Source organism: Ursus americanus, chromosome X (genome assembly GCF_024610735.1).
Source record: "Ursus americanus isolate L20-20 chromosome X, mUrsAme1.1.p, whole genome shotgun sequence".
NCBI lineage: Eukaryota > Metazoa > Chordata > Mammalia > Carnivora > Ursidae > Ursus > Ursus americanus.
In genome coordinates this window covers 19,968,154-19,995,978 of record NC_142164.1, presented here as the reverse complement: position 1 = coordinate 19,995,978, position 27,825 = coordinate 19,968,154, and the positions used below count along the sequence as shown (strand labels likewise).

Here is a 27,825-nt window from a genome sequence, read left to right as displayed (position 1 = left end):
ATGTTTACCTTACAGGGTAATTATTAGACCCAAATGAGCTTATGTGTGCTAAGAGCTTGTCGTGATCAATAATGTTCTTTTTGTGATGTAATTTTGTTTCTATATATTCAATTTTTATTTTGAGAATAACAAGCTTGAAATGATTTTCCTCAACATATTGAACTGATACTTATGATAGATATTCAGTGTTATCCAACTGAAATAATTATTTATTTATCTATTTCTTAAAGCATGCTCCACTACAACGTGGGGCTTGAATTCAGTACCTTGAGATTAAGAGCTGCATGCTCTACTGACTGAGCCAGCCAGATGCCCCTGAAATAATTATTTTAATGTGGTTATGTCATAATGTGCTATATATTTTTTTTGCACTGAGCAGAGCATTTTCTTGGCATTTAGTATAGCTAATTATTTAGAGATTATGCAATAACACACCAGCTGTCCTGAACCAAATATCTTCTCTGCATTGGTAATACCACTATATCTCATTGAGTCTACTTTCCAGATTCCTTGTTGTGAGAATACCGTTCTTAATTTTTCTCCAGTCCTGTCTCCCTCCCCTAGATCACTGTTCCTCAGTATCTTTTTTCCCAACTTGGAGTCTTGTACTCTTCTCTTGGATATTTGTACTCTTGTTATTGGGCTGTTCACATGGAAGTCCTTCCCCCACCCCAAGTCCTTTTATTCATAGAACATTTACTGAGATTCCACTATATTCTTGTCACTGGAACTAACTGGGCAAAACAAAAATGATCCATCTCCATTCCCCGGGCAGAGGGAGTGCTCAATCTAATGGGGAAGACAGATTACTGTACTATATGATGATAACTGCTATAATAGGGACAGGCCCTGGAGTAGTGGAAGCACAGAAGTAGAAGCAGTACTTGCTTATGAAATCTTCAAGACACAGCCCATACCTGATGAAAATGATAATATGTTGCATAATACAAGGAGCAGAGAATTTAGGCCTGGAGACATCATTAGACAAGTGGTCTTGGTCAAGTGAGTTACTGTCTCAGGGTATCAGATTCCTCACAAGTAAAGCAAAAGTGGTGAACAAAGTAATAGTTTCCAAAGTGTGTTTCATAGAATATTACTAATGTGCAAACAAAGAGCTCCATGGTCAAATACATTTGAGTGTTACTGGATTAAACAAAATTGAAGAGATTGTTTATTGTTGGATTTCTCAGGTTTTTTTTTAAAGATTTATTTATTTGTTAGAAAGAGAGAGAAAGCACGCACAAGCAGGGAGAATAGCAGGCAGAGAGAGAAGCAGGCTCCTCGCCACACAAGGATCCCAGTGCGGGACTTGATCCTAGGAACCTGGGATTATGACCTAAGGCAGCCGAAAGCAGACACTTAACTGAGCCACCCAGGCATCCCAGATTTCTTACTTTTTAGTTGGTTATTTTAAATTATAAATATTTGGGGTGCCTGGGTGGCACAGCGGTTAAGCGTCTGCCTTCGGCTCAGGGCGTGATCCCAGCATTGTGGAATCGAGCCCCACATCAGGCTCCTCCGCTAGGAGCCTGCTTCTTCCTCTCCCACTCCCCCTGCTTGTGTTCCCTCTCTCGCTGGCTGTCTCTATCTCTGTCAAATAAATAAATAAAATATTTAAAAAAACAAATTATAAATATTTAAGAGAGGAACATAATTCTAACATTTTTTTACACCATGGAATCCCTCTATATCAGTTAGGAATTAAGTTTAACTGCTGCACAACAGTTTCAAGAAATATTTTAACACCTTTAGGTCTATAGTTCATTTTGAGTTTATATATGACAAAATGAATCAAACTTGATTTTTTTTGCAAAAGGTTGTCCAATTCTGACAGCATCATTTGTTGAAATTATTATCCTGGTCACTTTGGTCAAAAATCAGTTGACCATATATACAACCTGGACTCTCTATTCTGTTCTTTTTTTTTAAGTAATCCATTATGTTTTATTATTAATACATATTAATATTTTAACAAGGGTATTAACATTTTGGAAAAATCTAAACAACAGACCTGTCAATCAAAATAATCCTGCAGAATCTTTCTGAAATGATCTAGAGAAGAATATCAAATGGTGTTCCCTGGTCCCAGGATACAAAATCTGTGACTTCCTGGAATTCTAGAAATATCCAGTGCAGCCATATGCTGAGATGATCGATGCAAAATGTTCAGCAGGTTTTCCAGTGTATCTCAGACAGCTTTCATCATTTGTGTGAAAGAAGTGCCTTCACCTCATGGAAGAGATCCAATGAAGATTCAGTATCTTGAGGTGGCAAGTTCAGGGTGGTGGACAAAGGCACCACGCGGTCCATGAGCTCCAGGGAGAGCAGCCTACGTGAAGAGAAGCACCAAGGTGTGGATGCTGCTGGCTGATGGCTTTAGCAGCCCCATTACCCTTCCTTTGATGTTCAGGGTTAATGAGATCCTGGTCCCACCAGGGCTGGGCATAGATGCATGAAAAAGAATCTTGCTGTGATCTTTCCTCTTCAGAACATCTCAGCCACCACCTTGCCTGAAGATCTATCCATCTGCTCCTTGGTCAGCACAAAGCACGGGGCGGGGGGGGGGGGGGCAACCTGCTGCTGCCTGGCGTCCTCGCTCCCCATCAGCTCCCCATAGAGGTATATGCCCATGCCCCGATCCTCCTGGAGGAATCTCTCCACGTCTTTGTGTATTTGTGCTTAACAGTGAGTTCAGACGACCGATGGCGACCGTCTGCATCCTGTTGGGGGAGGTGGTATGTCTTTTCGAGGCTTTGCAGAGTTCGGGGGTTCAGAGTATTCTGGTCCAAGAGATGCTCCAGAAGCAAGACAAGCTGAAGAAGGAGCTTTTCAAACACTTCTTCTGTCTCCCTTCATTTCCGTTATCGGGCTCTCCGTTTCACTTGAATCCATTTCTCGACCTAGGCGCTCACTTGCCCTGGGAGCCCGCACTCCGCCCGAGTTTGGCGCTCCCTCTACAGTAGCTCTGCAGAGGTAGGTGAGGGTGGGAGCGAGGGCCCCATCGCCCGCTCCCAGCGCTGTCCCCTGCCCACCCCCCCCCCCCCCCGCCAGCCCGGGGGAGAGCAGTGGACCCTTTATTCTGTTCTATTGATCTATGGGTCTATCCTGGCATTATTACTGTCTTGATTACTGTACCTTTATAATAAATCTTGAAATCAGGTAGTATGTCTTTTAACTTTGTCATTATTATTCAAAATTGTTTTGCCTATTCTAGGTTCTTTGCATATTAATTATGAATTTTAGAATCAGCTTGTCAATTTTTGCAAGAAAGTCTTCTAGGATTTTGGTTGGTATTTTGTTGAATCTATTCATCAGTTTGAGGAGGATTGACATTAATATCAAGTCTTTTAATCCATGAGTATGGTATATCTTTCTATTTAAGTTTTCTTTAATTTCTCTTAGTAATTTTTTTTTGTAGTTTTCAATATACAAGACTTGGACATTTTCCACCCAGTTTATCCCTAAGTATTTCATATTTTTGATGCTTAAAATATTTTTAATGTCCAGTTATTCATGGCTAATATATAAAAATACAACTGATTCTTGTATATTGACTTTGTATCCCGCAATCTTGCTAAACTCACTTATTAGTTGTGTGGCTTGTTTATGCATTCTGGAAGATTTTCTGTTTTGACAATTTATCATCCATGACTAATGAGAGTTTAATGTTTTCCTTTCCTTAAGGTTTTCCAGTCTAGATGTATTTTTTTTAACTTACTGGCTTGGCTAGAATTTCCTGTATAATATTGAGTGGAAATGGTAAAAGTGGATAGCCTTGCCTTATTCCTGATGTTAGGGGGAAAGCCTTTAGTCTGTCATTGTTAAATGTGATGTTAGCTGTAGGTCTCTTGTAGTTACCTTTCTTTGGATTAAGGAAGATTCCTTTTATTCCTAGTTTGCTAAGATATTTTATTTAAGAGATTTTATGCTAAGATGTTGCATTTTGTCAAATGCTTTCTCTGTGTCTAATGAGATGATGATATGTTTTTCTTTATTCTTTTGTTAATGTGGTGAATTACAGTGATTTTGATTGTTCAATCTACTTTACATTCTTCAGATAAACCTTCATTTGGTCATGATGAAGTATCCTTTGTACATATAGTTAGATTCAATTTGCTAAAATTTTGCAAAGAATTTTTGCATTTAAGTTTTTGAGCAGTATTGGTCTTTGTTTTCTTTCTTATAATGTCTTTAATTTTGGTATCATAGTAATGCTTGTCTCATAGAATGAGTTGGGAAGTATTCTATTATCTTCTATTTTCTGGAAGAGTTTGTATAGAATTGTAATTATTTCTTGAATGCTTGGGGAATTCACCTGTGAAGTCATTTGGGCCCAAAGTTTTCTTTGTGGGAAAGTTTTTAACTACAAATTATTTTTTAAAAGATTTATTTATTAATCTGAGAGAAAGAGAGCCCATGCATGCACAGGGAGGTGGGGGGCAGAGGGAAAGAATCTCAAGCAGACTCCCTGCTGATCAGGGAGTCCAACCAACATCTGGCTTCATCTCACGACCCTGAGATCATGACCTGAGCTGAAATCAAGAGTCTGACACTTAACCGACTGAGCCACCCAGGTGCCTCTACAAATTAGTTTTTGTAATAGTAATGGGACTATTCAGGTTATTGGTTTCTTCTTGAATGAGTTTTGATAGTTAATGTATTTTAAGAAGTTTGTCCATTTTTCCTTTTCATCAAAGGTCACAAATTTATTATCATGAAGTTGTTTTTTTTTTTTTAATGATTTTTTATTATATTATGTTAGTCACCATACAGTACATCCCCGGTTTCCGATGTAAGGCTCGATGATTCATTAGTTGTGTATAACACCCAGTGCACCATGCAATACGTGCCCTCCTTACTACCCATCACCGGTCTATCCCATTCCCCCACCCCCCTCCCCTCTGAAGCCCTCAGTTTGTTTCTCAGAGTCCATAGTCTCTCATGTTTCATTCCCCCTTCTGATTACCCCCTCTTTCTTTATCCCTTTCTTCCCCTACCCATCATCCTAGTTCTTATGTTCCATAGATGAGAGAAATCATATGATAGTTGTCTTTCTCTGCTTGACTTATTTCACTTAGCATTATCTCCTCCAGTGCTGTCCATGTTGTAGCAAATGTTGAGAACTCGTTCTTTCTGATAGCTGAGTAATATTCCATTGTATATATGGACCACAACTTCTTAATCCAGTCATCTGTTGAAGGGCATCTCGGCTCCTTCCACGATTTAGCTATTGTGGACATTGCTGCTATGAACATTGGGGTGCATATGGCCCTTCTCTTCACTACGTCTGTATCTTTGGGGTAAATACCCAGTAGTGCAATGGCTGGATCATAGGGTAGCTCAATTTTTAACTTTTTAAGGGACCTCCACACTGTTTTCCAGAGTGGCTGTACCAACTTGCATTCCCACCAACAATGTAGGAGGGATCCCCTTTCTCCACATCCTCTCCAACAATTGTTGTTTCTTGCCTTGTCTATTTTTGCCATTCTAACTGGCGTAAGGTGGTATCTCAGTGTGGTTTTGATTTGAATTTCCTTGATGGCTAATGATTTTGAACATTTTTTCATGTGTCTGTTAGCCATTTGTATGTCTTCATTGGAAAAGTGTCTGTTCATATCTTCTGCCCATTTTTTGATTTGTTTATTTGTTTCTCGTGTATTGAGTTTGAGAAGTTCTTTGTAGATCTTGGATACCTGTCCTTTATCTGTAGTGTCATTTGCAAATATATTCTCCCATTCCGTGGGCTGCCTCTTAGTTTTTCTGACTGTTTCCTTGGATGTGCAGAAACTTTTAATCTTGATGAAGTCCCATAAATTCATTTTATCTTTTGTTTCTCTTGCCTTTGGGGATGTGTCATGAAAAAGGTTGCTTTGGCCGATGTCATAGAGGTTGCTGCCTATGTTGTCCTCTAGAATTTTGATGGATTCCTGTCTCACATCGAGGTCTTTCATCCATTTGGAGTTTATTTTTGTGTATGGTGTGAGATAGTGGTCAAGTTTCATTCTTTTGCATGTAGCTGTCCAATTTTCCCAGCACCATTTATTGAAGAGACTGTCTTTTCCCCACCGGATGTTTTTTCCTGCTTTATCAAATATTAGTTGCCCAAAGAGCCGAGGGTCCATTTCTGGGCTCTCTATTCTGTTCCATTGGTCTATGTGTCTGTTTTTGTGCCAGTACCATGCTGTCTTTGTGATCACAGCTTTGTAGTACAGCTCGAAATCCGGCATTGTGATGCCCCCAGCTTTGTTTTTCCTTTTCAACAGTTCCTTGGAGATTTGGGGCCTTTTCTGTTTCCATACAAATTTAAGGACTGTTTGTTCCAGTTCTTTGAAAAATGTCCTTGGTATTTTGATCGGGATAGCATTGAAAGTGTAGATTGCTCTGGGTAGCATGGACATTTTAACTATGTTAATTCTTCCGATCCATGAGCATGGAATATCTTTCCATCTTTTTATGTCTTCCTCAATGTCTTTCAAGAGTGATTTATAGTTTCTAGAATATAGGTCCTTTACGTCTCTGGTTAAGTTAATTCCAAGGTAACGTATGGTTTTTGGTGCTATTGTAAATGGGATGGATTCCCTAATTTCTCTTTCTTCGGTCTCGTTATTTGTGTATAGAAATGCAACTGATTTCTGAGCATTGATTTTGTATCCTGCCACGTTACTGAATTGCTCTATAACTTCTAATAGTTTGGGAGTGGCTTCTTTCGGGTTTTCCATATAGAGTATCATGTCATCTGCAAAGAGAGACATTTTGACTTCCTCTTTGCCAATTTGAATACCTTTGATCCCTTTTTGTCGTCTGATTGCTGTTGCAAGGACTTCTAGTACTATGTTGAATAATAGTGGCGAGAGTGGGCATCCTTGTCGAGTTCCTGATCTTAAGGGAAAGGCTTCCAGCTTTTCCCCATTGAGAATAATATTTGCAGTAGGCTTTTCATATGGCTTTTATGAGATTGAGAAATGTACCTTCTATTCCTACACTCTGAAGGGTTTTAATCAGGAAAGGATGCTGTATTTTGTCAAATGCTTTTTTGGCATCGATTGAGAGGATCATATGGTTCCTGAGACTTTTCTGGTTGATATGATGTATCACGCTGATTGATTTGCGAATATTGAACCACACTTGCATCCCAGGTATGAATCCCACTTGATCGTGATGGATAATCCTTTTAATGAACTGTTGGATTCTATTAGCAAGTATCTTGTTGAGGATTTTGGCGTCCATATTCATTAGGGAAATCGGTCTGTAATTCTCCTTTTTGAGGGGGTCTTTGCCTGGTTTGGGGATCAAGGTAATATTGGCCTCATAGAATGAGTTTGGTAGCTTTCCTTCTGTTTCTATTTTTTGAAATAGCTTTAGGAGAATAGGTATTATTTCTTCTTTGAATGTTTGGTAGAATTCCCCAGGAAAACCGTCCGGGCCTGGAGTTTTGTTATTTGGAAGGTTGTTTATCACTGACTCAATTTCTTCATAATTAATTGGCCTGTTTAAGGAATCAATTTCTTCAGGTTTCAATCTTGGTAGTTTATAGGTTTCCAGGAAGGATTCCATCTCTTCCAGATTGCTTAGTTTATTGGCATATAGCTGTTGATAAAAATTTCTAATAATCCTTCCAATTTCAATGGTGTTCGTCGTGACCTCTCCTTTTTCATTCATAATTTTAATAATCTGGGTCCTTTCTCTTTTCTTTTGGATAAGTCTTGCCAGTGGTCTGTCAATTTTATTGATTCTCTCCAAGAACCAGCTTCTAGTCCTGTTGATCTGCTCTACTGTACTTCTGGTTTCTGCTTGATTGATTTCAGCTCTAATTTTGGTCAACTGCTTCCTCGTGCGTGGATTAGGCCTGTCCCTCTGTTGCTGTTCCAGCTTCTTGAGGTGAGAATATAAAAACTGCATTTTAGATTTTTCTATTCTTTTGAGTGAGGCTTGGATGGCTATGTATTTCCCCCTTAGGACTGCCTTTGCAGTATCCCATAGGTTTTGGACTGTTGTATTTTCATTCTCATTGGTCTCCATAAATTGTTTAATTTGATTTTTGATTTCCTGGTTTATCGAGTCATTCCTGAGCAGGATGGTTCTTAGTCTCCAAGTGTTTGAGTTTCTTCCAAATTTTTCCTTGTGGTTGAGTTCCAATTTCAGAGCATTGTGGTCTGAGAATATGCAGGGGATAATTTCAATCTTTTGGTATCGGTTGAGACCTGTTTTGTGTCCCAGAACATGGTCTATTCTTGAGAATGTTCCATGGGCATTAGAATAGAATGAGTATTCTTTGGTTCTGGGGTGTAGTGTTCTATATATATCTATGAGGTCCAACTCGTCGAGTATGGCATTCAAAGCCTTTGATTCTTTGCTTAGTTTTTGCCAGGGTGTTCTGTCTATTTCTGATAGTGGAGTGTTGAGGTCCCCTACTATTAATGTATTTTTATTTATATGTCTCTTTATTTTGGTTAGGAGTTGGCTTGTGTATCTTGCTGCTCCCCTGTTGGGGGCATATATATTTATAATTGTCATATCCACTTGTTGAATACTTCCCTTAAGAATAATATAGTGCCCTTCTGCGTCTCTAACTATAGTCTGTAGTTTAAAATCCAATTTATCTGATATGAGAATTGCTACCCCAGCTTTCTTTTGAGGTCCATTTGCGTGAAAGATGGTACTCCATCCCCTTACTCTCAGTCTGAATGCATCTTTGGGTTCAAAATGAGTCTCTTGTAGACAGCAAATGGATGGGTCATGTCTTTTTATCCAATCTGCAACCCTGTGGCGCTTTATGGGATGGTTCAAACCATTTACATTAAGACTGATTACTGAGAGATATGATTTTAATGTTGCCATGTTGCCAGTAAAGTCTTTGTTTGTATTGGCTGTGACTTTCTGTTCTGTATCACTCTTAGGGCCTTTTTACTTTTATAGAACCCCCCGTAATATCTCCTGTAGGGCTGGTTTCGTGGTGACAAAATTGGTTAGTGACTGGCGATTCTGAAATGTCTTTATTTCTCCATCAATTCTGAATGACAGCCTTGCTGGATAAAGGATCCTTGGCTGCATGTTTTTCTCTGAAAGAGCTTTAAAAATGCTCCCCCAACCCTTTCTCTCATTCCAGGTCTGTGTAGACAGGTCTGACGTAATTCTGATGCCTTTGCCTTGGTACGTGAGAAATTTCTTTGCCCTGGCCGCTTTCAATACTGTATCCTTGCATCTAATATTTGCGAAATGCACTATGACGTGACGTGGCGTAGGTTTGTCGTGGTTGAGCTTGGGAGGGGTCCTCTCTGCCTCTTGGACACGAATGTTTGTTTCCCTTGCTAGATTAGGGAAGTTTTCAGCTACAATTTGTTCAAATATCTCTTCTAGACCTCTGTTTTTCTCCACCCCCTCGGGGATGCCGATGATTCTAACATTGGATCGTTTCATTGAGTCAGTAATCTCCCATAACCTACATTCGTGGGCGTGGATTTTTTAAGACCATCTTCTATTTTCATTTTTTCCTCTATTAACCCATCCTCCAATTCACTAACCCGTTCCTCTGCTTCTGCGACCCTGGCCGTCAGAGCCTCTAGTTTTGCCTGCATTTGGCTCATAGAATTTTTAATTTCTGTCAGATTCGCTCTCTTTTCTGTCCTTAGGGATTCTATATTCTCAGTAACCTTTTCGTTAATAGTTTTTTCAATTCTACTCATCATTTTGACCATCGTTACTCTGAATTCCATTTCTGATAATTTGGTTACATCCATATCCATTATTTCTGTGGCAGAGGCCACAGACTCACTGTCTTTTCTTTGCTGGGGGGGGCTTCTCCTTCTTGTCATTCTGATGAGGAGAGGTTGCGGGGTTTCTAGAGCCCAAATTATTGACTGGGTCCCAGGCCGTGCCCCTTGTTTTATAGGGATCTTAGGGATGTGGGCTTCTTCTTTAAAGATTTTATTTATTTATTTATGTGGCAGCCAACCAGCGAGAGAGGGAACAGAAGCAGGGGAGTGGGAGAGGAAGAAGCAGGCTCCCAGCGGAGGAGCCCGATGAGGGACTCCTTTCCGGAACGCCGGGATCACGCCCTAAGCCGAAGGCAGGCGCTCAATGACTGCGCCACCCAGGCGCCCGGGTTGTGGGCTTCTTGATTTTTCAGCCTGCCTTCTGGGGGAGGGGCCTGCCGCGCCGATACTCAGGCAGCCCTGTTTGGGTAGAGTCTCGGCGTCCCCTGCGAGGGGGGATGGGGATGGGCACTCCCTGAGCCGGTATTTCCAGGCTTTTGTTCTCTGGCGACTTTCCCTGGCGGTTTGCTGTGCCTCTTCTGAGAGTCAGAGCAGCAGCGGCCAAATTTCAGCCTCTGTCACAGAACAGAGGGATTGCGGCTTGTTCTCTACTAATGTTCTGGCCACTTTAACTCTGTTACTGTTGGTGCTGCTCAACCCTGCAGCGTTCCGGGATGTGCGCCCCACACCCGGCGTCCCAGCCCTCACTTCCAGGGCCGGCCCGTCTCTGTCCTTTGTGTTTCTTTCTTTTTTTTTTTTTAATGATTTTTTATTATATTATGTTAGTCACCATACAGTACATCCCCGGTTTCCGATGTAAGGCTCGATGATTCATTAGTTGTGTATAACACCCAGTGCACCATGCAATACGTGCCCTCCTTACTACCCATCACCAGTCTATCCCATTCCCCCACCCCCCTCAGTTTGTTTCTCTTAGTCCATAGTCTCTCATGTTTCATTCCCCCTTCTGATTACCCCCCCTTTCTTTATCCCTTTCTTCCCCTACCGATCCTTTGTGTTTCTAACACCGCCAGCCGCCAGCCGCCCCGCGCGCGCTCCGGAAGCTCCCGGTCTCAGTCTGGATCCGGTGAGCGCACCGGGATTCCGGTGTTCCGAGAGATGCCTGGTGGCGCGCACCCGGCTCACGGTCTCAGTCTGCTGTTTTGCGGGTGCCGTCCGCGAGCCCCGCCCGCTCTCCCGTGCAAGGGGCTACCGCTTCACGGCGCCCGAACGCGGCGGCTCCCTCCCCCTTCCGTTTATCTTCCGATATCTGTGCACAGTTTCATGGCTCCCCGCTTCGTACCTCAATACTCAGTGCTGGAGATGTTCATTTGTAGAGATCCAGATGCGTCTTCCTGTGTCTCAGGCTGGTTCCGTGGTTGTTTAGGCTGGTCTGGTACCTATCCAGCTCGACTCGGGGGACCGGCTGAAAACGGTGTCTCCTACTCCTCCGCCATCTTAACTCCGCTCTACCGTGAAGTTGTTGATACTATTTCCTTATTTTAACATTTGTACTAGTTACCTATTTCTGCATAACAAATTACTCCAAATTTAGCAGCTTAAAACAACAGGCATTTATTATTTCACAGATTCTGCAGATCCAGAATACTGGCACAGCTTAGTTGGGTCCTCTGTTTGGGGTCTCTCACAAGGCTGTAACCCAGGGCCAGAGTCTCATATACAGACTTTACTGGGGGAAGGATTCACTTCTAAGCTCACATGGTTGCTGGTAAGGATTAAGTTCTTTGTGGGTTTTTGGACTGAGGGCCTTGATTTTCTGTTGGCTGTTGGCAAAATGTTGCCCTCAGTTCCTTACCATCCTGCCTTTCCAACATGGCAGCTTGCTTTATTAAAGCCAACAACAGAGAGACTATAACAAGATGGTAGTCATAGCCTAGTCATGGAAATGATATCACACTACCTTTGTCGTGTTTTGTTGGTGAGAAGCAAGTCACTACTTCAGACCACACTCAAGGGAAGAGGATTACACAGGAGTGTGAATACCAGGAGACAAGCATCACTGGGGACTATTTTAGAGTCTACCTGCCACAATATTTGTAGGATGTGTAATTTACATTCTTTCTCTCAATACTAATATTGGTTAGTTGGGTCCTTTTTTTCCTGGTTAATCTGTCTAGAGGTTTTTCTATTTTATTGACATTCTCAAAGAACCAGCTTTTCTTTCTTTTCTTTTCTTTCTTTTTTTTTTTCTAATTTTCAGTGTTTGATTTCTGTCATCTTTACTTTGAATTTAAGTTTGCTTACTTTAGGTTTAATTTGCTCTTTGTCTTCTAGTTTCTTAAGGTGAAAGTCAAGGTCATTGTTTCAAGATCCTTAATGTTTTCTAATATAAGTATTTACTGCTATAAAATTTCTTTTAACCATGGGTTTAACTGCATCCCACAATTTTTGTTGTTTTCTTTTTTTTTTAAGATTTTATTTTTTATTTGACAGAGAGAGAGCATGATCAGGGAGCAAGGGAGCAGCAGGCAGAGGAAGAGAGAGAAGCAGCCTCCCCGCTGAGCAGAGAGCCCTTGGGATCATGACCTGAGCTTAATGACTGAGCCACACAGGCACCCCTTTTGTTGTTTTCATATTCATTCATTTGAAGATGCTTTATAATTTCCCTTTTAATTTCTTCCTTGACCCATGTGTTATTTAAAAGTTTGTTATTCAGGGCGCCTGGGTGGCTCAGTGGGTTAAGCATCTGCCTTCAGCTCAGGTCATGATTCCATGGTCCTGGGATAGAGCCCTGCAACTGGGTTTCCTGCTCAGTGGGAGTCTGCTTCTCCCTCTCCCTCTGCCCTTCCTTCCCCCCACCCCATGCTCTCTCTCCTATCTCTCTCTCTCTCTGTCCAAAATAAATAAAATCTTTTTTAAAAGTTTGTTATTCAGGGTCCAAATATTTGGGGATTTTCCAGAAATCTTTGTTTTATTGATTCAATTTAATCTCATCTAGTAAAATCTAATTTACTTTCATCAGGTTCAGAGAACATACATTTTATAGTTCTAATACTTTTTAAATGTGTTGTGAATTGTTCTGTGGCCCAGAATATGGTCTATTTTGGTAAACTTTACCTGGCTATGTGAAAAGAATGTATATTCTGTTGTTTGTTGAGTGTTTTATAAATATCAATTAGGTCAAGTTGGTAGGTAGCGGTTTTTTTAAAGATTTATTTATTTGACAGAGAGAGCACAAGTAGGCAGAGCTGCAGGCAGAGGGAGGGGGAGAAGCAGGCTCCCCGCTGAGCAGGGAGCCTGAGGCAGGGCTCCATCCTAGGACCCCGGATCATGACCTGAGTAGAGGGCAGACCTTTAACCGACTGAGCCACCCAGGCTCCCCAAGATGGTAGATAGTGTTAAGTCTTCTACATCCTTACAGATTTTCTGTCTACTTCACTATCAATTATTGAAAGGTATGTTGAAATCTCTAAGTGTATATTTGTTTATTTTTCATTTCTAGTCTATCAGTTTTTGTTTCATGTATTTTGAAGCTTTGTTATTAGGTGTATAAATGTTTAGAATTGTATGTCCTCTTGCAAAATTTACACCCCCCTTTTTTATAATCACATTATGTCCATCTCTGTCTCTGGTAGTACTCACTTTATTTATTTATTATTTAAAAAAAAAGGTTTATTTATTTTTTGAGGGGGAAGGGCAGAGGGAGAGGGAGTGATAATCTCAAGCAGATTCTGTGCTGAACACAGAGCTCAACACAGGGCTGGATCTCAGGACCCTGAGATCAGGATCTGAGCAGAAACCAAGAGTGGAATGTTCAACCACCTGTGCTACCCAGGTGCCCCTGTAGTACTCACTTTTAATTGGATTGTTTATCTTTTTGTTGAATTATGAAAGTTCTTCATTCTAGTTACTAAACTATAATTAGATATATGATTTGCACACATTTTCTCCTTTTCTATGGGTTATTTTTCCACTTTCTTGATAGTGTCCTTTAAGGCACAAATTCTTTTTTAAATTTTTTTCATTGTTTTTAAGTCACAAAATTTTTTAAATTTTGAAGAACTCTAATTTATCTAAATTTCCTATATTGTTTGTTGCTTTTAATATTCCCTTATTGTTTTGCTGGCTGGAAGATCTATGGTGATATCCCTGCTCTCGTTTCTGACAATGGTAATTTGTGTCTTCTCCCTTTTTTTTTTTCCTGGATATAGGTTTATAAATTTTGTTGATCTTTTGAAATCACCAGTTTTTGGTTTCGTTGATTTTCTCTATTTTTTCCTGTTTTGTATTTCATTGATTTCTGGCCTTACCTTAATAATTCCTTTCTTCTGCTTACTTTTAGTTTAATTTCTTCTTTTTTTTCTAGTTCCTGAGGATCAAAGCTGGACTCATTGATTTGAAGCCTTTTTTCTTTTCTTATATAGGAATTTAGTGCTATAAATTGCCTTCTAAATACAGCTCGAGCTGCATCCCACAGCTTTTGTTATGTTGTGTCTTCATTTTCATTTAGTTCAAAATACTTTCTAATTTCCCTTTCAATGTTTTACAGCAGTGAATTCCAGGGACACATGTGGAATATCTGTGCCCAGTAAAGCCCATTTTGGGTCTCAGGGTTTAGGTCACAGATGGGAGGGCTGGTCACATATATACATCTTATTGATAACTGACCATGACCAGGAGACTCAGGACCCAACAATGTTGACCTCAACAATGAAACCAGGTTCTCATCATCAATCTTTGGGTTTATGCAAAGTAATCCTAACAAGATGGCATGGTCTATTACTCTAGGTGTACACAACAAAATCATTAGTCCATTGGTATTATAAAGAACACTTTGACAGATATATTCTCATGGGTTGCCTAAGGGTCTGTCCTGGTACTCTTGGAGACACACAAGGAGTAAGCCACTAAACCTGCTATGTTAACTCTTTCCCCATAACACCCAAATTCCCTTTTGCAAACTCCTGCCAATTTGAGGTAAAGATCTCAGTGATGGGGGAATAAAGGATGATTAGGGGTTGGGAGCCATTTGGTCTATAATCACATATAACTAGGAGTCATTTGTTTTAATGGAAATTACTCTCTTTTTTGTTTAAAAATATAAAGGATAGACACCTCTGCTTTTTGTAGGCTTGCTTTGTGATTATGTCAACCTTCCCAGACTCTTAAAATAAAATCCAAAGTTTTTAGCATGATATACACAGATCTACCTGGTTTCCCTCAACCCATGACCTCTCTGCCCTCATCTCCTACTGCTCTCTCCCTTCATCCCTCTGCTCCAGTCACCCTGGTGACCTCAAGGTTCATCAAACACACCTCCTGCTTCAGGGCATTTCCTGTTTTTGTTCTCTATGCCTGGAATGCTCAGAAGTCCTCATAGCTTACTTCTTCACCTCCTTTATGTCTCTCCTCAAATATCACCACATTAGAGGAGGCCTTCCTGACTGTTTAATCTAAAACAGCAGCTCCTGCCATTCTCTGTGTCCTTTCCCTGCCTTATTTTTCTTCACACCTGACGATGTCATTCACCTGAATATTGACTTCCTTTTTGTTTGCCCCTCCCCCAACTAGACTGTCTGCTTCATGGGAGCAGGGACTGTTTCTAGTTCACTGCTAGATCCCTGTGCCTAGAACAGTGTCTGGCACCCAAACAGGTGCTCCTTATGTACGTATTCAGTGAATGGATGAATAAATTGCATCTATCTATGTATCTATGTATGTATCTACCCATCTGTGGACACTGAATGGAGGGGAAGAAGGAAGGTATTTGGAACATGAAAGCTTCCTTATTCTCAGCTCCAGAATGCCAGAATGTAGAGGAAATGCTCAATGAAATTCTCAACTTTTCTCTCAGGATTCGAGTATGCAAACATTATATTTGATATCATAAAATTTCTCTTATAAAGATGATTTTAGTTTCCCCTTGGAGGGTAACCCTGTCTAAATTTTTTTTTATTAGAAGTAACAGTTTTGTAAAAAGAAAACATAAATAATGCAGGAAGAACTAAAATACAAAGTGAGAGTTCTCTGGACTGGAGGTTGGGGAGAGAGGGAGGGTGGGGGATGCACTGTGATGGGGATAGCAGAAAAAGGTGGCTGTGTCAGTAGGGCTCATCAAAATGTCCCCAGGCATATAAATTGGCCACATCAAACTGTCTTGCTTGACTGTTTCTATCCTTTACCTATTTTCCCAGGAAAACACCGTTGTTTGTATTTTTTTAAATCATAAAGCTTGCTGTATATTAAAGACCTTTTTGTCTGTCAAATTAGTTACAATTTTCCCCCAAATTATTGTTTATCTTCTAATTTTTGGTGTTTTCTGTCTGCCATGATTTTTATTGTGGGGTCAGTTCTAATAACCTTTTGCTTTGATTGTCTCTGTCTTCGATAGTGTGCTTAGAAGGTCTTTCCCACCGCAGGATTGTACTTCTAGTATATTCTATTCTTTTTTTTCAGAGAGTGTGGGGGGGCAGTGGAGGGGGGTTGAGGGGAGGGATAGAGAGGGAGAGAGAGTATCTTAAGCAGGCTCCATGTCCAGTGTGGAGCCATATATGACATGGGGCTTATCTCACAACCCTGAGATCATGACCTGAGCTGAAATCAAGAGTCAGACGTTTAACCCACTGAACCACCCAGGTGCCCCTAGTATACTCTATTCTTTGAGTACTGTGAGCACTGTCATGATTGGATTTCATTTTTCATGTTTAAATTGTCAGGGCACCTGGAATTTATTTGATGAACACAGACATTTCTTGAGTGCTGATAATGAGCCAGGCTCTGTTCCAAATGCCTTCTGTGGATCACCTCATTTGAATGCTTAGTAATTCCAGAGGTAGGTGCTAGTAGGTTCTTTGTTTTCACAGGTGAGGGAACATAGGGACAGGAAGGTTGGGGACTTATTCAAGACCACACAGCTGGCAAAACCTGGCCCATCCAATGGTAAAGCCCACACAGGGTTGTGGTGAGGATTAGAGTCAGCATGGGTGAAGTTTCTGGAATACAGTAGGCATTCAACAGAAGATAAAGTTTATTATTATGATTACATAATTCTCATAAATAATTTCTGATGGCTGCATATTATTTGAAAAATGGTATATATTTAAGGCAAGTACATTTCTAAAATATAATTCCTTCAAAAGCATGTTTAGAATTCCATGGTAACAAACACAACCTTTATTTATTTATTTATTTTTAGAGATTTTATTTATTTATTCGAGAGAGAGAGCACATGAGTGGTGGAGAGGTGCAGAGGGAGAGGGAGAGAGAGAAGCAGAATCCCCGATGAGCATGGATCCCTGTCTTGGGGCTCCATCCCAGGACCAGGGATCACGACCTGAGCCAAAGGCAGATGCTTAACCAACTGAGCCACCCAGGCACCCCATAAAACCTTTATTTTAAGGAACAATTGTCATAAAAAGAAATCCTGGAAGAATCTGTATGAACATGTGAAGAGTTTCATTGGATAATAGGATTACAGTTTTTTTTTTAAATCTTTTTTTCTCTCTATAGTCCAAATTTCTTAAAAGAGCATTTAAAAAATTTTTCTGATCAGAAAAATAGCCACAATGACTCCTGTTTTTAATTTTATTTATGTATTTATGTATGTATTTATTTACTTATTTATTTTATTTAAATTCAATTAGCCAACATATAGTATATCATTAGTTTCAGATGTAGTGTTCAATGATTCATAAGTTGCGTATAACACCCACTGCTCATCACATCACATGCCCTCCTTAATGCCCATCACCCTGTTGCCCCATCTCCCCACCCACCTCCCCGTCCATAGCCCTCAGCTTGTTTCCCAGAGTCAAGAGTCTCTCATGGTTTGTCTCCTTTTCTGATTTCTTCCCATTCAGTTTTTCCTCCCTTCTTCTATGATCCTCTGCACTATTTCTTACATTCCACATATGATGACTCTTACTTTTTAAAGACTATGATAAAATGGTACAGCTGCTGTGGAAAACAGTATGGTGGTTCTTTAAGTTAAATACATAGAATTACCATATGATCCCCAATTCCACTCCTAGGTGTTTACCTTGAAGAATTCAAAGCATGGATTCAAACAGATTCTTGTACACCACTGTTCATAGCAGCCTTATTCACAATAGCCTAGAGGTGGGAACAATCCAAATGTCCATCAGTAGATGAATGGATAAACAAAATGTGGTACATACATACAAATGGCATAATTTTTGTAAAAAGGAAGGAAATTCTGATACATGCTACAACATGGATGAATGTTGAAAACATTATGCTAAGTGAAATAAACCAGACACAAAAAGACAAATATTGTATGATTTCATTTATATGAGATGAAGGTTGCACAATATTATGAATGTAGTTAATGCCACTGAATTGTACACTTAAAAATGGTTAAATGGCAAATTTTTATGTTTTGTTTATTTTATTGCAATAAATGGTGACAAGAACAAAAGGAGTCAAAATTGGCAACTATCTCAGAGAGCGTTGAGCTTAAACAAGATAATTGACATGAAGTTCTTAGCACAATGCCAGGCTTACAGGGAATCCTCAATAAAGAAAGAACAAATGTTTTTCTAATAATTAGAACCATTAAAAGATGGGATGGGCTTCCTTAGGGATGGGATAGGGAGTTTCTTTTTACTGGAAGTATTTAATAGAAGGCAGAACAGACTTCTTAAGTTTCATATGCAAACTATTCACCTTGGGCATAGTGTTAAAATGCAGATTCTGATTTAGATAGGTCCTGTGTGGGGCCTAAGAGTCTGCATTTCTAACAAGCTCCAGGTGATGCTGATGCTGCCAATTGGCCACATTTGAGTAGCAGGGTGCTAGATGTTTCTTGGGGTGGGGGTGGGGATGCTGGAGAAGGTATGTGATCATCCATCAGATGGAGCAATGAGTTAAATCTTTGCTGCCCAGTATGGTGGCCAACTCACCACATGTGGCTACTGAGCAGTTGAAATGTTAGTCTGAACTGAGATGGGCTGTGAATGTAAAATACACAAAAACTTAGTATCTAAATAAACTGTGAAATATCTCAATACTTTTTATACTGATTACATTCCAAAATGATATTATTTTGGATATACTGGGTTAAGTAAAATATTGTTAAAAATTTTTAAAGGGCCATGAATGGAAGGTGATCAGGCTGTATCCAGAGGGTGACACAGGGTTAGATTTTCTCGCTTCCCATGTACCATGGGAAGAACAAGAAGCTAATAGGAAGGATAAATGGAGGGAGAGGTTGGCCGTCCAGGATGGGGGCTGGGGGATGAGTTGGGGGGTGAGATTTGTGAGAAGCCAGGAGGTAAGGCAAGGTTTATGAAGTATATACACAGTTATATAAAAGATGGAAAGACAGGAAGGAAACACATAGAAATGTTAATGGTGTTACCTGGGTAGTGGAGATGACTGGAAGGAAACACATAGAAATGTTAATGGTGTTATCTGGATAGTGGGGGTGATGTTTATTTTTTTTACTTCTTTTGCATTTTTATCCTCTTGTTTATGGTTTTTATGTATCTTTATAGGATACATAACTTTTAAAATTGGGGAAATGTGGGAGGACCATAAGAGGTGGCAGGGGACACTGACTTCAGCACGAGGCCACCCTATAGGAGCATGTGACAGAAACACGCACGTCCCAAGAATGATAGTATGTGTGTATGCACAGAGGAAGGACTAGAAGGAGGCTCTCCACACTGTTGAGTAGTAGCCTTTGGATGTCTGGGTTTTGGGTGATTTTTACCTTCTTTCCACTTCTGTGTACAGTTTAAATGTTTTATAATGACTATGTACTTTTTAAATCAGAAAAAGAAACCATTCTAATCTTGAAAAATAGGTGTAGACTTCGTCACAGAAAAATAATAGTCCCACTATATCCTGTGTTGATAAAACCACATCTCAGGCTCTCATTCTCCTGCTGGTGTGGAAGAAGCAAGTTGCCATATTGTGAACTGTCCATTGAGAGGGCCATGTTGTAGGAAACTGGGACAGTTTCAGGAGCTGACTGTGGCCTCTGGCCAATAGCCAGCAAGAAACTGAAGCCCTCAGTGCTACAGCTGCAAGGAAGTGAATTTCACAACAACCTGAGTGAGCTTGGAAGCGAATTCTTCCCTAATCGTCTTGAGATAAAAACACCTTGATTGCACCTGGTGAGACCCAGAGCTCAGGACCCTGTTAAGTCATGCCTGGATTCCTTATCTGCAGAAACTGGAAGACAATAAATGTGTGGTGTTTTAAGCTGCTAACTTCGTGGCAATGTTTTTTATGCAGCAATAGAAAACTAATACATCCTTCCACCAACAGTGTATGAGAATTTGAGATGCTTTCCACCAAACCCCTTGTACTGTCAGGCCTTTTAACGTTGGTCATGTTGGTGGGTGTGTATTGTGATTCTAATTTTAATTTTCTAGATGACTCATAATGTTGAACACTTACTCATATGCTTATTGGTCATTTGGATATACTCTTTTATGAACTGTCTCTCAAGTATTTTCCCCATTAAAAAAATTGAGTTTTTTTTTTTTTGCATGTTTGCAGGCTTGAAATTTTTTTCATTATTGGAATAGAATTGATATACAATGATATATTAGTTTCAGGTGTACAACATAGTGATTCAACAATTCTGTATGTTATGCAATGCTCACCAAGATAAGCATACTTACCATCTGTTACCATACGTTAGTTATTACAATGTCATTGACTATATTCCCTATGTACTTTTCATCTCAGTGACTTATTTATTTTATAACTGGAAGCTTGTACCTCTTAATCCCCTTCACATATTTCTCCCATTCCCCCATCCCCCTCCCCTCTGTTAACCACAATTTTTGTTCCCTATATTTTATGAGGCTTTGGGGTTTTTTGTTTGTTTTTTAGATTCCACATATAAATGAAACCATATGGTAGTTGTCTTTCTCTGTCTGACTTGTTTCACTTAGCATAAAACCCTTTAGATACATCCATATTGTCATAAATGGCAAGATCACATTATTTTTTATGGCTGAATAATATTCTATTGTGTGCATATGTGTATGTATGTGCATACATACATACATACTGAGTTGCCTGTCTTTTTATTGCTGAGTTTAGGAGTTCTTTATTTCTACTGGATATGAGATTTTGTAAGATACATGGATTAGAAGTCTGTTTTCCCAGCCTGTAGCTCGCCTTTTCACTCTCTTATGTCTTTTAATAAAAATAAAAATGTTCTCAATTTTACTTATTTTTTTGTTCTTTTTTTAGTTTTATTGCGATATAATTGACATAATATTTTATTAGTGATGTAAACATCACCTTAATTAATAAAAAAGATTTCTTTTGGCTCCAAATACAATGCTCTTTTCATTCTTTAAGACTAGATGTTTCTCTTGGGAGAGTAGAAAGAGGAAAGCACGTTTTGGTTCAACATGAATGAGAACTTCCTAACAGATATGCAATAGTGTAATGGGCTGACTTGTAATGTATACTTATACTGGAAATATTCTAGCAGAAACTGGAAAACTGTACATAATGAATATTATAGAAGGGACCTCTAAGTGTTCCTCCAACTTGAAGATTCCAGGATTCTATCCTCTTGAAAACTTTATCTTCTGGAGAGATCAGAATTCAGGCATAACACAAGACAGAGTTTAATCAAATACTGGTCTGTGAGATAGAGACTACAAATAGGAGGTAATTAAAAAGGAAAATGGCCAACTTTGATAATGAGGATTAGATCTTTTTTATGTTGTTTTTAGAAAAATGTTGAAAACAAACTAAGCAATCAGATAGCAAATGTGTTAAATAAAAGTGTGGTATGTGTTTATGTTTCTACAAACGCTCTTTTTAATTCATCTATTGTAGAACTTTAAAAATAGGCCATTTGAAAACAAAGTTGCTTTTAACAAAGTTTACCTGGGTAGTCAGTGAAATTAGCTGGTGGTGGCAGTGGCTGAGGAGGATAAAGTACAGTCTTGTAGAAAAGTTAAAACAGTGATTTGCTCATAGAGAAGGCCTTAATTCTATAAAGTTAAGTGACTTGGATGTGAGGGACAGGACCAGGCCACACAGCTGGAGACATAAAATTCACATCATTGCAGAGAATACAGTTCTTCCAAGTAAGAAGGACTCTAAGCTACAGCCCTCTTTGGCTGGAAAGGAGTGCTTTGCTGAGATGTAAATTGAAGGGAATTCACGTTTTGGAATGCATGCACATGTTTTTGATATTATCTATTTTTAGTAAGAAAGTTTCTGAAGGTAACAAGGGTACTATTAAAGTTGAGAGCAGCATAGCATGGCGGTTAAGAGCCTAAGCTCTAAAGTCAGACCCAAATTTGAGTCCCAGCTCTGCCAATAACAAGTTACTCTTTTAAGACCTCAGTTTTCTCATCTATCAAAAGGGAAAATAATAGTACCTGTCTCATGGAGTGATTGCACATGAAGCTCTTGGCACCATCCTTGGTAAGCATTCCACATCAGGCAATATTATGTGCGCTGCCTGAAGAAATTTTTTAATGGGAGGAAAAACCAAAGTGTTCACTAAAATGAGAAAAAGCCTTTCGGAACAAAGTATTCTAAATATTTATTAATTAGACAATAATTTAGGGCCATCGCCTTGCATTGGTCCACTTTTACTTAACGCACAGTGTATCATTTTGTATTCTCACGTGATTATGGAACCTCCGCGTGAGCGGCTTAAAAATCAAATGTAGCCCATTGGTCAACAGAATTACCCAGGGTGCTTTGCAAACATTCCTTCCGGTCCCCAGGGGGCTAGAGCCAGAAGCCGGACATCGGGCTCGCTCCTCATTTTCTGGCTGATTGTGAGGTACGGATTAATTTGGACTTCCCCGTTAGGTTTTCTACTCTTCAGGTTCTCTTATCTTTACGTTTTTATGGTCTCCCTCTCTGTTTCCAACCTATTTTTTCTCAACCGTGTGCTTTGAGTACAGGGCCTGAGTCTGATTCCTCAGTCCCTCATACCTGGCGCTCATTCGGTGCCGCGGTTTATTTACTTTATCTTTATTTTCTTTCCGATTTCGGGCACCTCACTAAATACCGTTCACTCCTTTCCCTCGTTTTCCTACTTTTAAGAGTTCTGTCCCGCTCCCCTCACTTTCCCTCCTTTTTTTTCCGTACCGTGAGCGCAGGCGCCCCGCCCCGCCCCTTCACTACGATTGTCCCCTCCCTTCACTACGATTATCCCGCCCCTCGCGTCATTTAGGTTCAGCGGGCAGCTCTCCTCTTAACCCCCGCCCCTTTCCAAGCCCTAGTACACCAGAGGTGGGTGGTAACTTGGTAACCAGGCGACATCTCTGCCTCCATCTGGCGAGCATGTGAGCTGCAGAAGCTGCCAAATTCTCACGCCTTAGTTCTTTTTCCCTACACCTTCCAAAAGGTTGCCCTTTCTGGGTCTTTGCACTCGCAGCCGGCTCGACTCCTCCTTTAAGACCCTTGTCATTTCCACCTCTTATTTTGCGCCTTCTTTTTTAGGCTTTGAGGAGGTGGTGTTGCAATGCCTGTGCCACCGTTGCCGGGGCGACGACTTGGTTACTTCCGTTGGTCTCAATGCTTCCGGGTTGGCATTGCGGTGGCGTTTCCGACTGTGGGAGCCTCGGCTTCCCAGTCGTGCGATGAGCCCGAGCAGGTGAGGGGGAGCTCCTGGACTTCCAGGCTGGGGAGCGGGGCTGGGCCTCGCCAGGCCGCGCGGGGCCGGGCTGGCCTGGTTCCCGGCCTGGGAGGGGCTTAACGGTCCTTTGATCTCTCTCTCCCCTCAGCTGAGTCCCTTCCCTGTCTTTCACTCTTCTGGCATCGGTGGTTTTACTTCTTCGATTGAACCCTGCTTCCTCGACCCCCTTGGGAGGCCGCCTTCTTCAGGCGCCTCCCTTCTCTCCACGAGCTCGCTCTGACAGCTGAGGAACTGGCAAGATCCTGCTACCCAGAGGGTGAATGGGTATCTTTCCTGGAATAATCCTAATTTTTCTAAGGGTGAAGTTTGCAACGGCGGCGGTGATTGTAAGCGGAGTAAGCAAACACCTCCATTGTGTTAGTGTGAGGGATGCTGTTAGAAGATGCTCCCCTTCAGTTTCTACCCCCTGCCACTCCTTGAGGTCGAGGCATTGAAGGCATCTATTAAAATGCAGTTCAGCTAACTAATTGGGATGACAGCCATTATCAACATGAGTTAGATTCTCAGACAAGGTAACAGCAGGGACGTTTGTGGTTTTCTGTCAGTGTTTTCTTGGTTTTTCCTGGCTAGGGATGCTTGGAGTTATTATGAACTCTTGTCTTCATTCCCTACATCATCAAGTTCCTTTGTATTTCCATTTTAGAAGTTTATCTTTAACCTCATTGCCAACAAACATCTTGTCTGCTTTACTTTGTCTGCTTTACTTCATAGCATCCTAAGCTAGTTTCTTTGCCTCTCTCGTTTGTAATCCACTGCTTGCTGCAGCCCTAGTAGACTAACTAAAATGTGGATATCCTCCTGTCCCTTCCCTGTTAAAAAACTTACAGTATCCCTACCACCCTGCCACACATGCATTTTGGTTTTAAGCTTTTCAGTGTAACCTTTTCCTTACCATACTTCTTGTCTGATAATTGTTTCAATCAATTCCCTGTTCCAGTTAGGTTCCACTCTTCCTTCTCAGAGCACACTATACTGATGCCTGCCTCCACATGCTGTGCTTTTCCCACATTTGTGTCCCTGTTCATCCTGTTTTCCTCCTCCACCCCTCCCTTACCTACACCTATCCTGATTCTGCCTGCTGTCTGGCAAGGCCCATTTTAAGTCTCTCACCTCCAGAAGCCTTTCAAATTATTTAGGCCCATGCTGATTGTCTCCTTTTCCATGCTCCTGCTCTTGTAGCTTGTACTATATAATTTAGTACTCAATTTTTCTCTAATGAACTACTTTGATTTCTTCTGCCAGATTATAAGCTCTTGAAAGGCAAGTGCTATATTTCATACAACTTTATCCCCACCCCAATCCCTTTGATTATCCAGGAAAGATAGGTTGAATGATAGATATTGTCATGTGTTAGAACGTATGTTTGTTTTTTTTAAAACATGATGTTTATACCCATAGCATGTTGCAGGTTTGGGCATTTAGTATGCCTTCAATAAATATTTGCTTCTCTCTCCATTATTATCTCCCAAGTCTGAGAATCTGTAATGCCTACTCATTTTTAAAGGAGAAAGTGAGAAAAGCACCCAGATTTATCTGACCAGATATTTGGAATAGTAAGTGCTATGTAACTTGTGTTCTGGGACATTCTTCTCACTCTTTAGGCTATCAGATTTTCCTTAGTTGGACTTCAGAACACATGTTTGCATTTTAAAGACATTTTTTCATTGGCTTCTTTATGTGATAAATATTTAAGGTAGTATATTTATGTTTTAACTCAGATGTGACTTCTTTCCTTTTACCCATATCTGGGGATAGCCCCCACAAGTAAAAATCATTTTTAGAATCATTTTTAGCATGCTTGGGGTCTTTTACACAAGTAATTCTCTGCAGAGAAGCCAGGGAAGAGAATTAGAGAATGTCTGAGGATGAATAAAAACAAAATGTTGTGTACAGAGTGTGTAGCATTGCTCAGGTCCAGCAAGTTAACTTTCTAATTCCTCACATAATCTTTTGTATACATACTGCCTACATAGATAAAGGACATTTCACTGGAATAAGCCAAGTATTTAATGGCTGTATACCCAATTCGTGAGACATGGTGTTTGCCCTAGGGATCTTACCTAGTCAAGAGAGAAAATAACATGGGACAACTGGAAGAGAAACCTCATCCCGTGTGCCTGAAATTAAGAGATAGAAGGGGGTAAATGAAGATTCAAAAAACATTGCACAATTGTGGAATAGATATAACATGACATGCATGCATGTATATGGCCTTATGTAAAAAACTTAGAGGTTTTAGCTGACATTTTAATGATTTCAGTAGTGTGATATGGCCTCCACAAAAGTGACTGCAATTTTCAGCTGTAGTAAATGGAATATATATAGTGAGTGATGAAAATTATCGTAGATGTTTACACTAAGAAAGATAAGAGGTAGGAAAACATGATAGCTGTCTTTAAATACTTGAAGGACCCCCCCCTAGGGAAAAAGAATACGTTTAATATTACCTCCCCAAATTGGTGAAAACTAGAGGAAAGCGGACTTTTGGCTCAATGAGGAAAAAATGTCTAAAAGGAGACCTAATTAAAGATATAAAGGACTTTTTCATAACAAGATTCTTTCCTAACATGGAGGAAAAGGGATTTTACTGACAGATAGGGGAGTGGTAGCAGTGTTGAATTTGGCCCGTGGTCCCTAGAGTTTTGGATTTCATGGACCAGTAACATTTAAGTGAAAGTGTGGGGAGGAGGCATAAATGAAGGTAGTCAGTCTTATTTTGCTAAGAAGAATGCTAGATAAAATCAACTACCAACTACATTTCATACAGGAAAGGTGATTTTAAAAAATGCTCCAGGAGAAAGAACATGATTTCCTAATAGATAGTCCTTTAAATTAAAGGACTTCATTCAGCTGAAGAAAAAGCACTAGGTGCCCTTATTTTCTTCATTTCATCTCAGAATTGTGAAAACTTCATTAAGGAACCACTGGGCTGGCTAACCTAAAGTTCCACTCCCTGCTATGGCTCTGCCCTCTGTTTTTAACTGATTTATTATTATTCCCTGAACCCTGGGAACTTCTTTTTAAAAGTCTGGGTAGCAGGTAGTAAAGTTCTGATAGAGGCTTTCTCTGTAATGATATGAGTGGAAAGAAGTTGTAAAAAGAAAGCTTTGAAGAGAAGCATAGCAGCCATTTGAAATGCTTGACTGTTTTGGGAAATCTCTAAATTGTGAGGGAAAAATGCCCTTTTCATTGACTAAGAGAGGGGATATGCCATGGTCCTTGCTTTTCCATGCTTACCCTCTCACCGTGTGTGTCATGTTTTACTATCAATTGTAATAAAATGTGGTCATAACTGAAAATGTTAATAAGATAATATTTAGTACTTGAGACTCATTTCAAACTGCAGCTGGTACTTGAAGTGCCTATTCCTATTTTGCTTTTTAGAATTTCTTTCAACAATTTTCTTCCAAAAGAGCTATCTATTCCAGACTCTGTATATCAGATGGACTGGCTGATCACACTATACTTAAAAGAAGTGTCCATAATTATTTTTGTGGTCTCTTACTAAAACATTTGTCTGCATGTTTGCTGTCCTCTTTGGGAAATTGTTCATTTGTGCTTAAAGAGATTTCCTTTTGTGGAAATAAAGCAAAATCTTGTCTCCCCTAAAAAGAGACTGTGACTCAATGGTGCTAACTTCAGATTGGGCAGTGGAGGTGGTGGGCAGCAAGTAATATCTGTTAAAATGTAAATTTGAGTACCTTTCGAAATGTAGTAATGATAATAGCTAATAGTTGAACTAGAGGGTGCCTGGCTGGCTCAGTTGGAAAAGCATGTGACTCTTGATCTTGGGGTTGTGAGTTCGAGCCCCATGTTGGGTGTGGAGATTACTAAAAAAAATAAACTTAAAAAAATAATAGTTGCACTAGGTGCCAGATACTTTTCTAGGTATTTTACATATATCATTTAATTTTCACAATAACCCTGTAAGATAGTATTTATTATCCCCATTTTATGGTTCAGAAAACACAGGCACGGAGTGGTTAAGTAACTTGGTCACAGAGCTAGTAAGTGGTGTCAGGATTTGAACCTAGGCAGTCTGACTTCTGAGTCTTTATTCCTGACTGTAAAGCACTTGAAGATGTTTTTGAAATTCAATAGTATATGTACTGTGAAGTTCTGGAAAAGGAATATTTAAAAGAAATCTCAGAGTCCATCTTAAAAGAGATTACTTCCAGCTGGACCAGGATTTAGTAGGTGATGCATAGAGTAGTAGTAGATCTTAAAGTGTGGAAGCGCCAGCATTATTAGGAAACTTGCATATTCTCAGGCCAAACCCAGGACACTAATCAGAAATTTTGAGGGTGAGGCCCAACAGTCTATGTTTTAATCCATGTTCTAGATCATTTTTGTGTACCTAAAATTTGAAAACTGATCTAAAGGGCAGAGCTGTGGAAAAAAAGTAAAATCCAAGAGAGATAGCTGAGAGTGGCAGGAAAAACAAAAATGAAAAGA

General features: G+C 40.1%; 1 protein-coding gene across 2 annotated transcripts in view; it reads left to right on the top strand.

Annotated features, from left to right (window-relative positions):
• The first annotated feature begins 23,181 nt into the window (after positions 1-23,181).
• The window catches only part of SLC25A14 (solute carrier family 25 member 14), a 34,827-nt gene continuing 30,183 nt past the window's right edge, over positions 23,182-27,825 (top strand). The window contains exon 1 of one of the 2 annotated variants that reach the window (XM_045793818.2): positions 23,182-23,328. In XM_045793818.2, the coding sequence (XP_045649774.1) occupies positions 23,197-23,328 (132 nt within the window). In that variant the 5' untranslated portion in view covers positions 23,182-23,196. Of the gene's footprint in view, positions 23,329-23,461; positions 23,706-27,825 lie in introns of those variants that run through there. The other variant, XM_045793819.2, reaches the window with a different exon arrangement.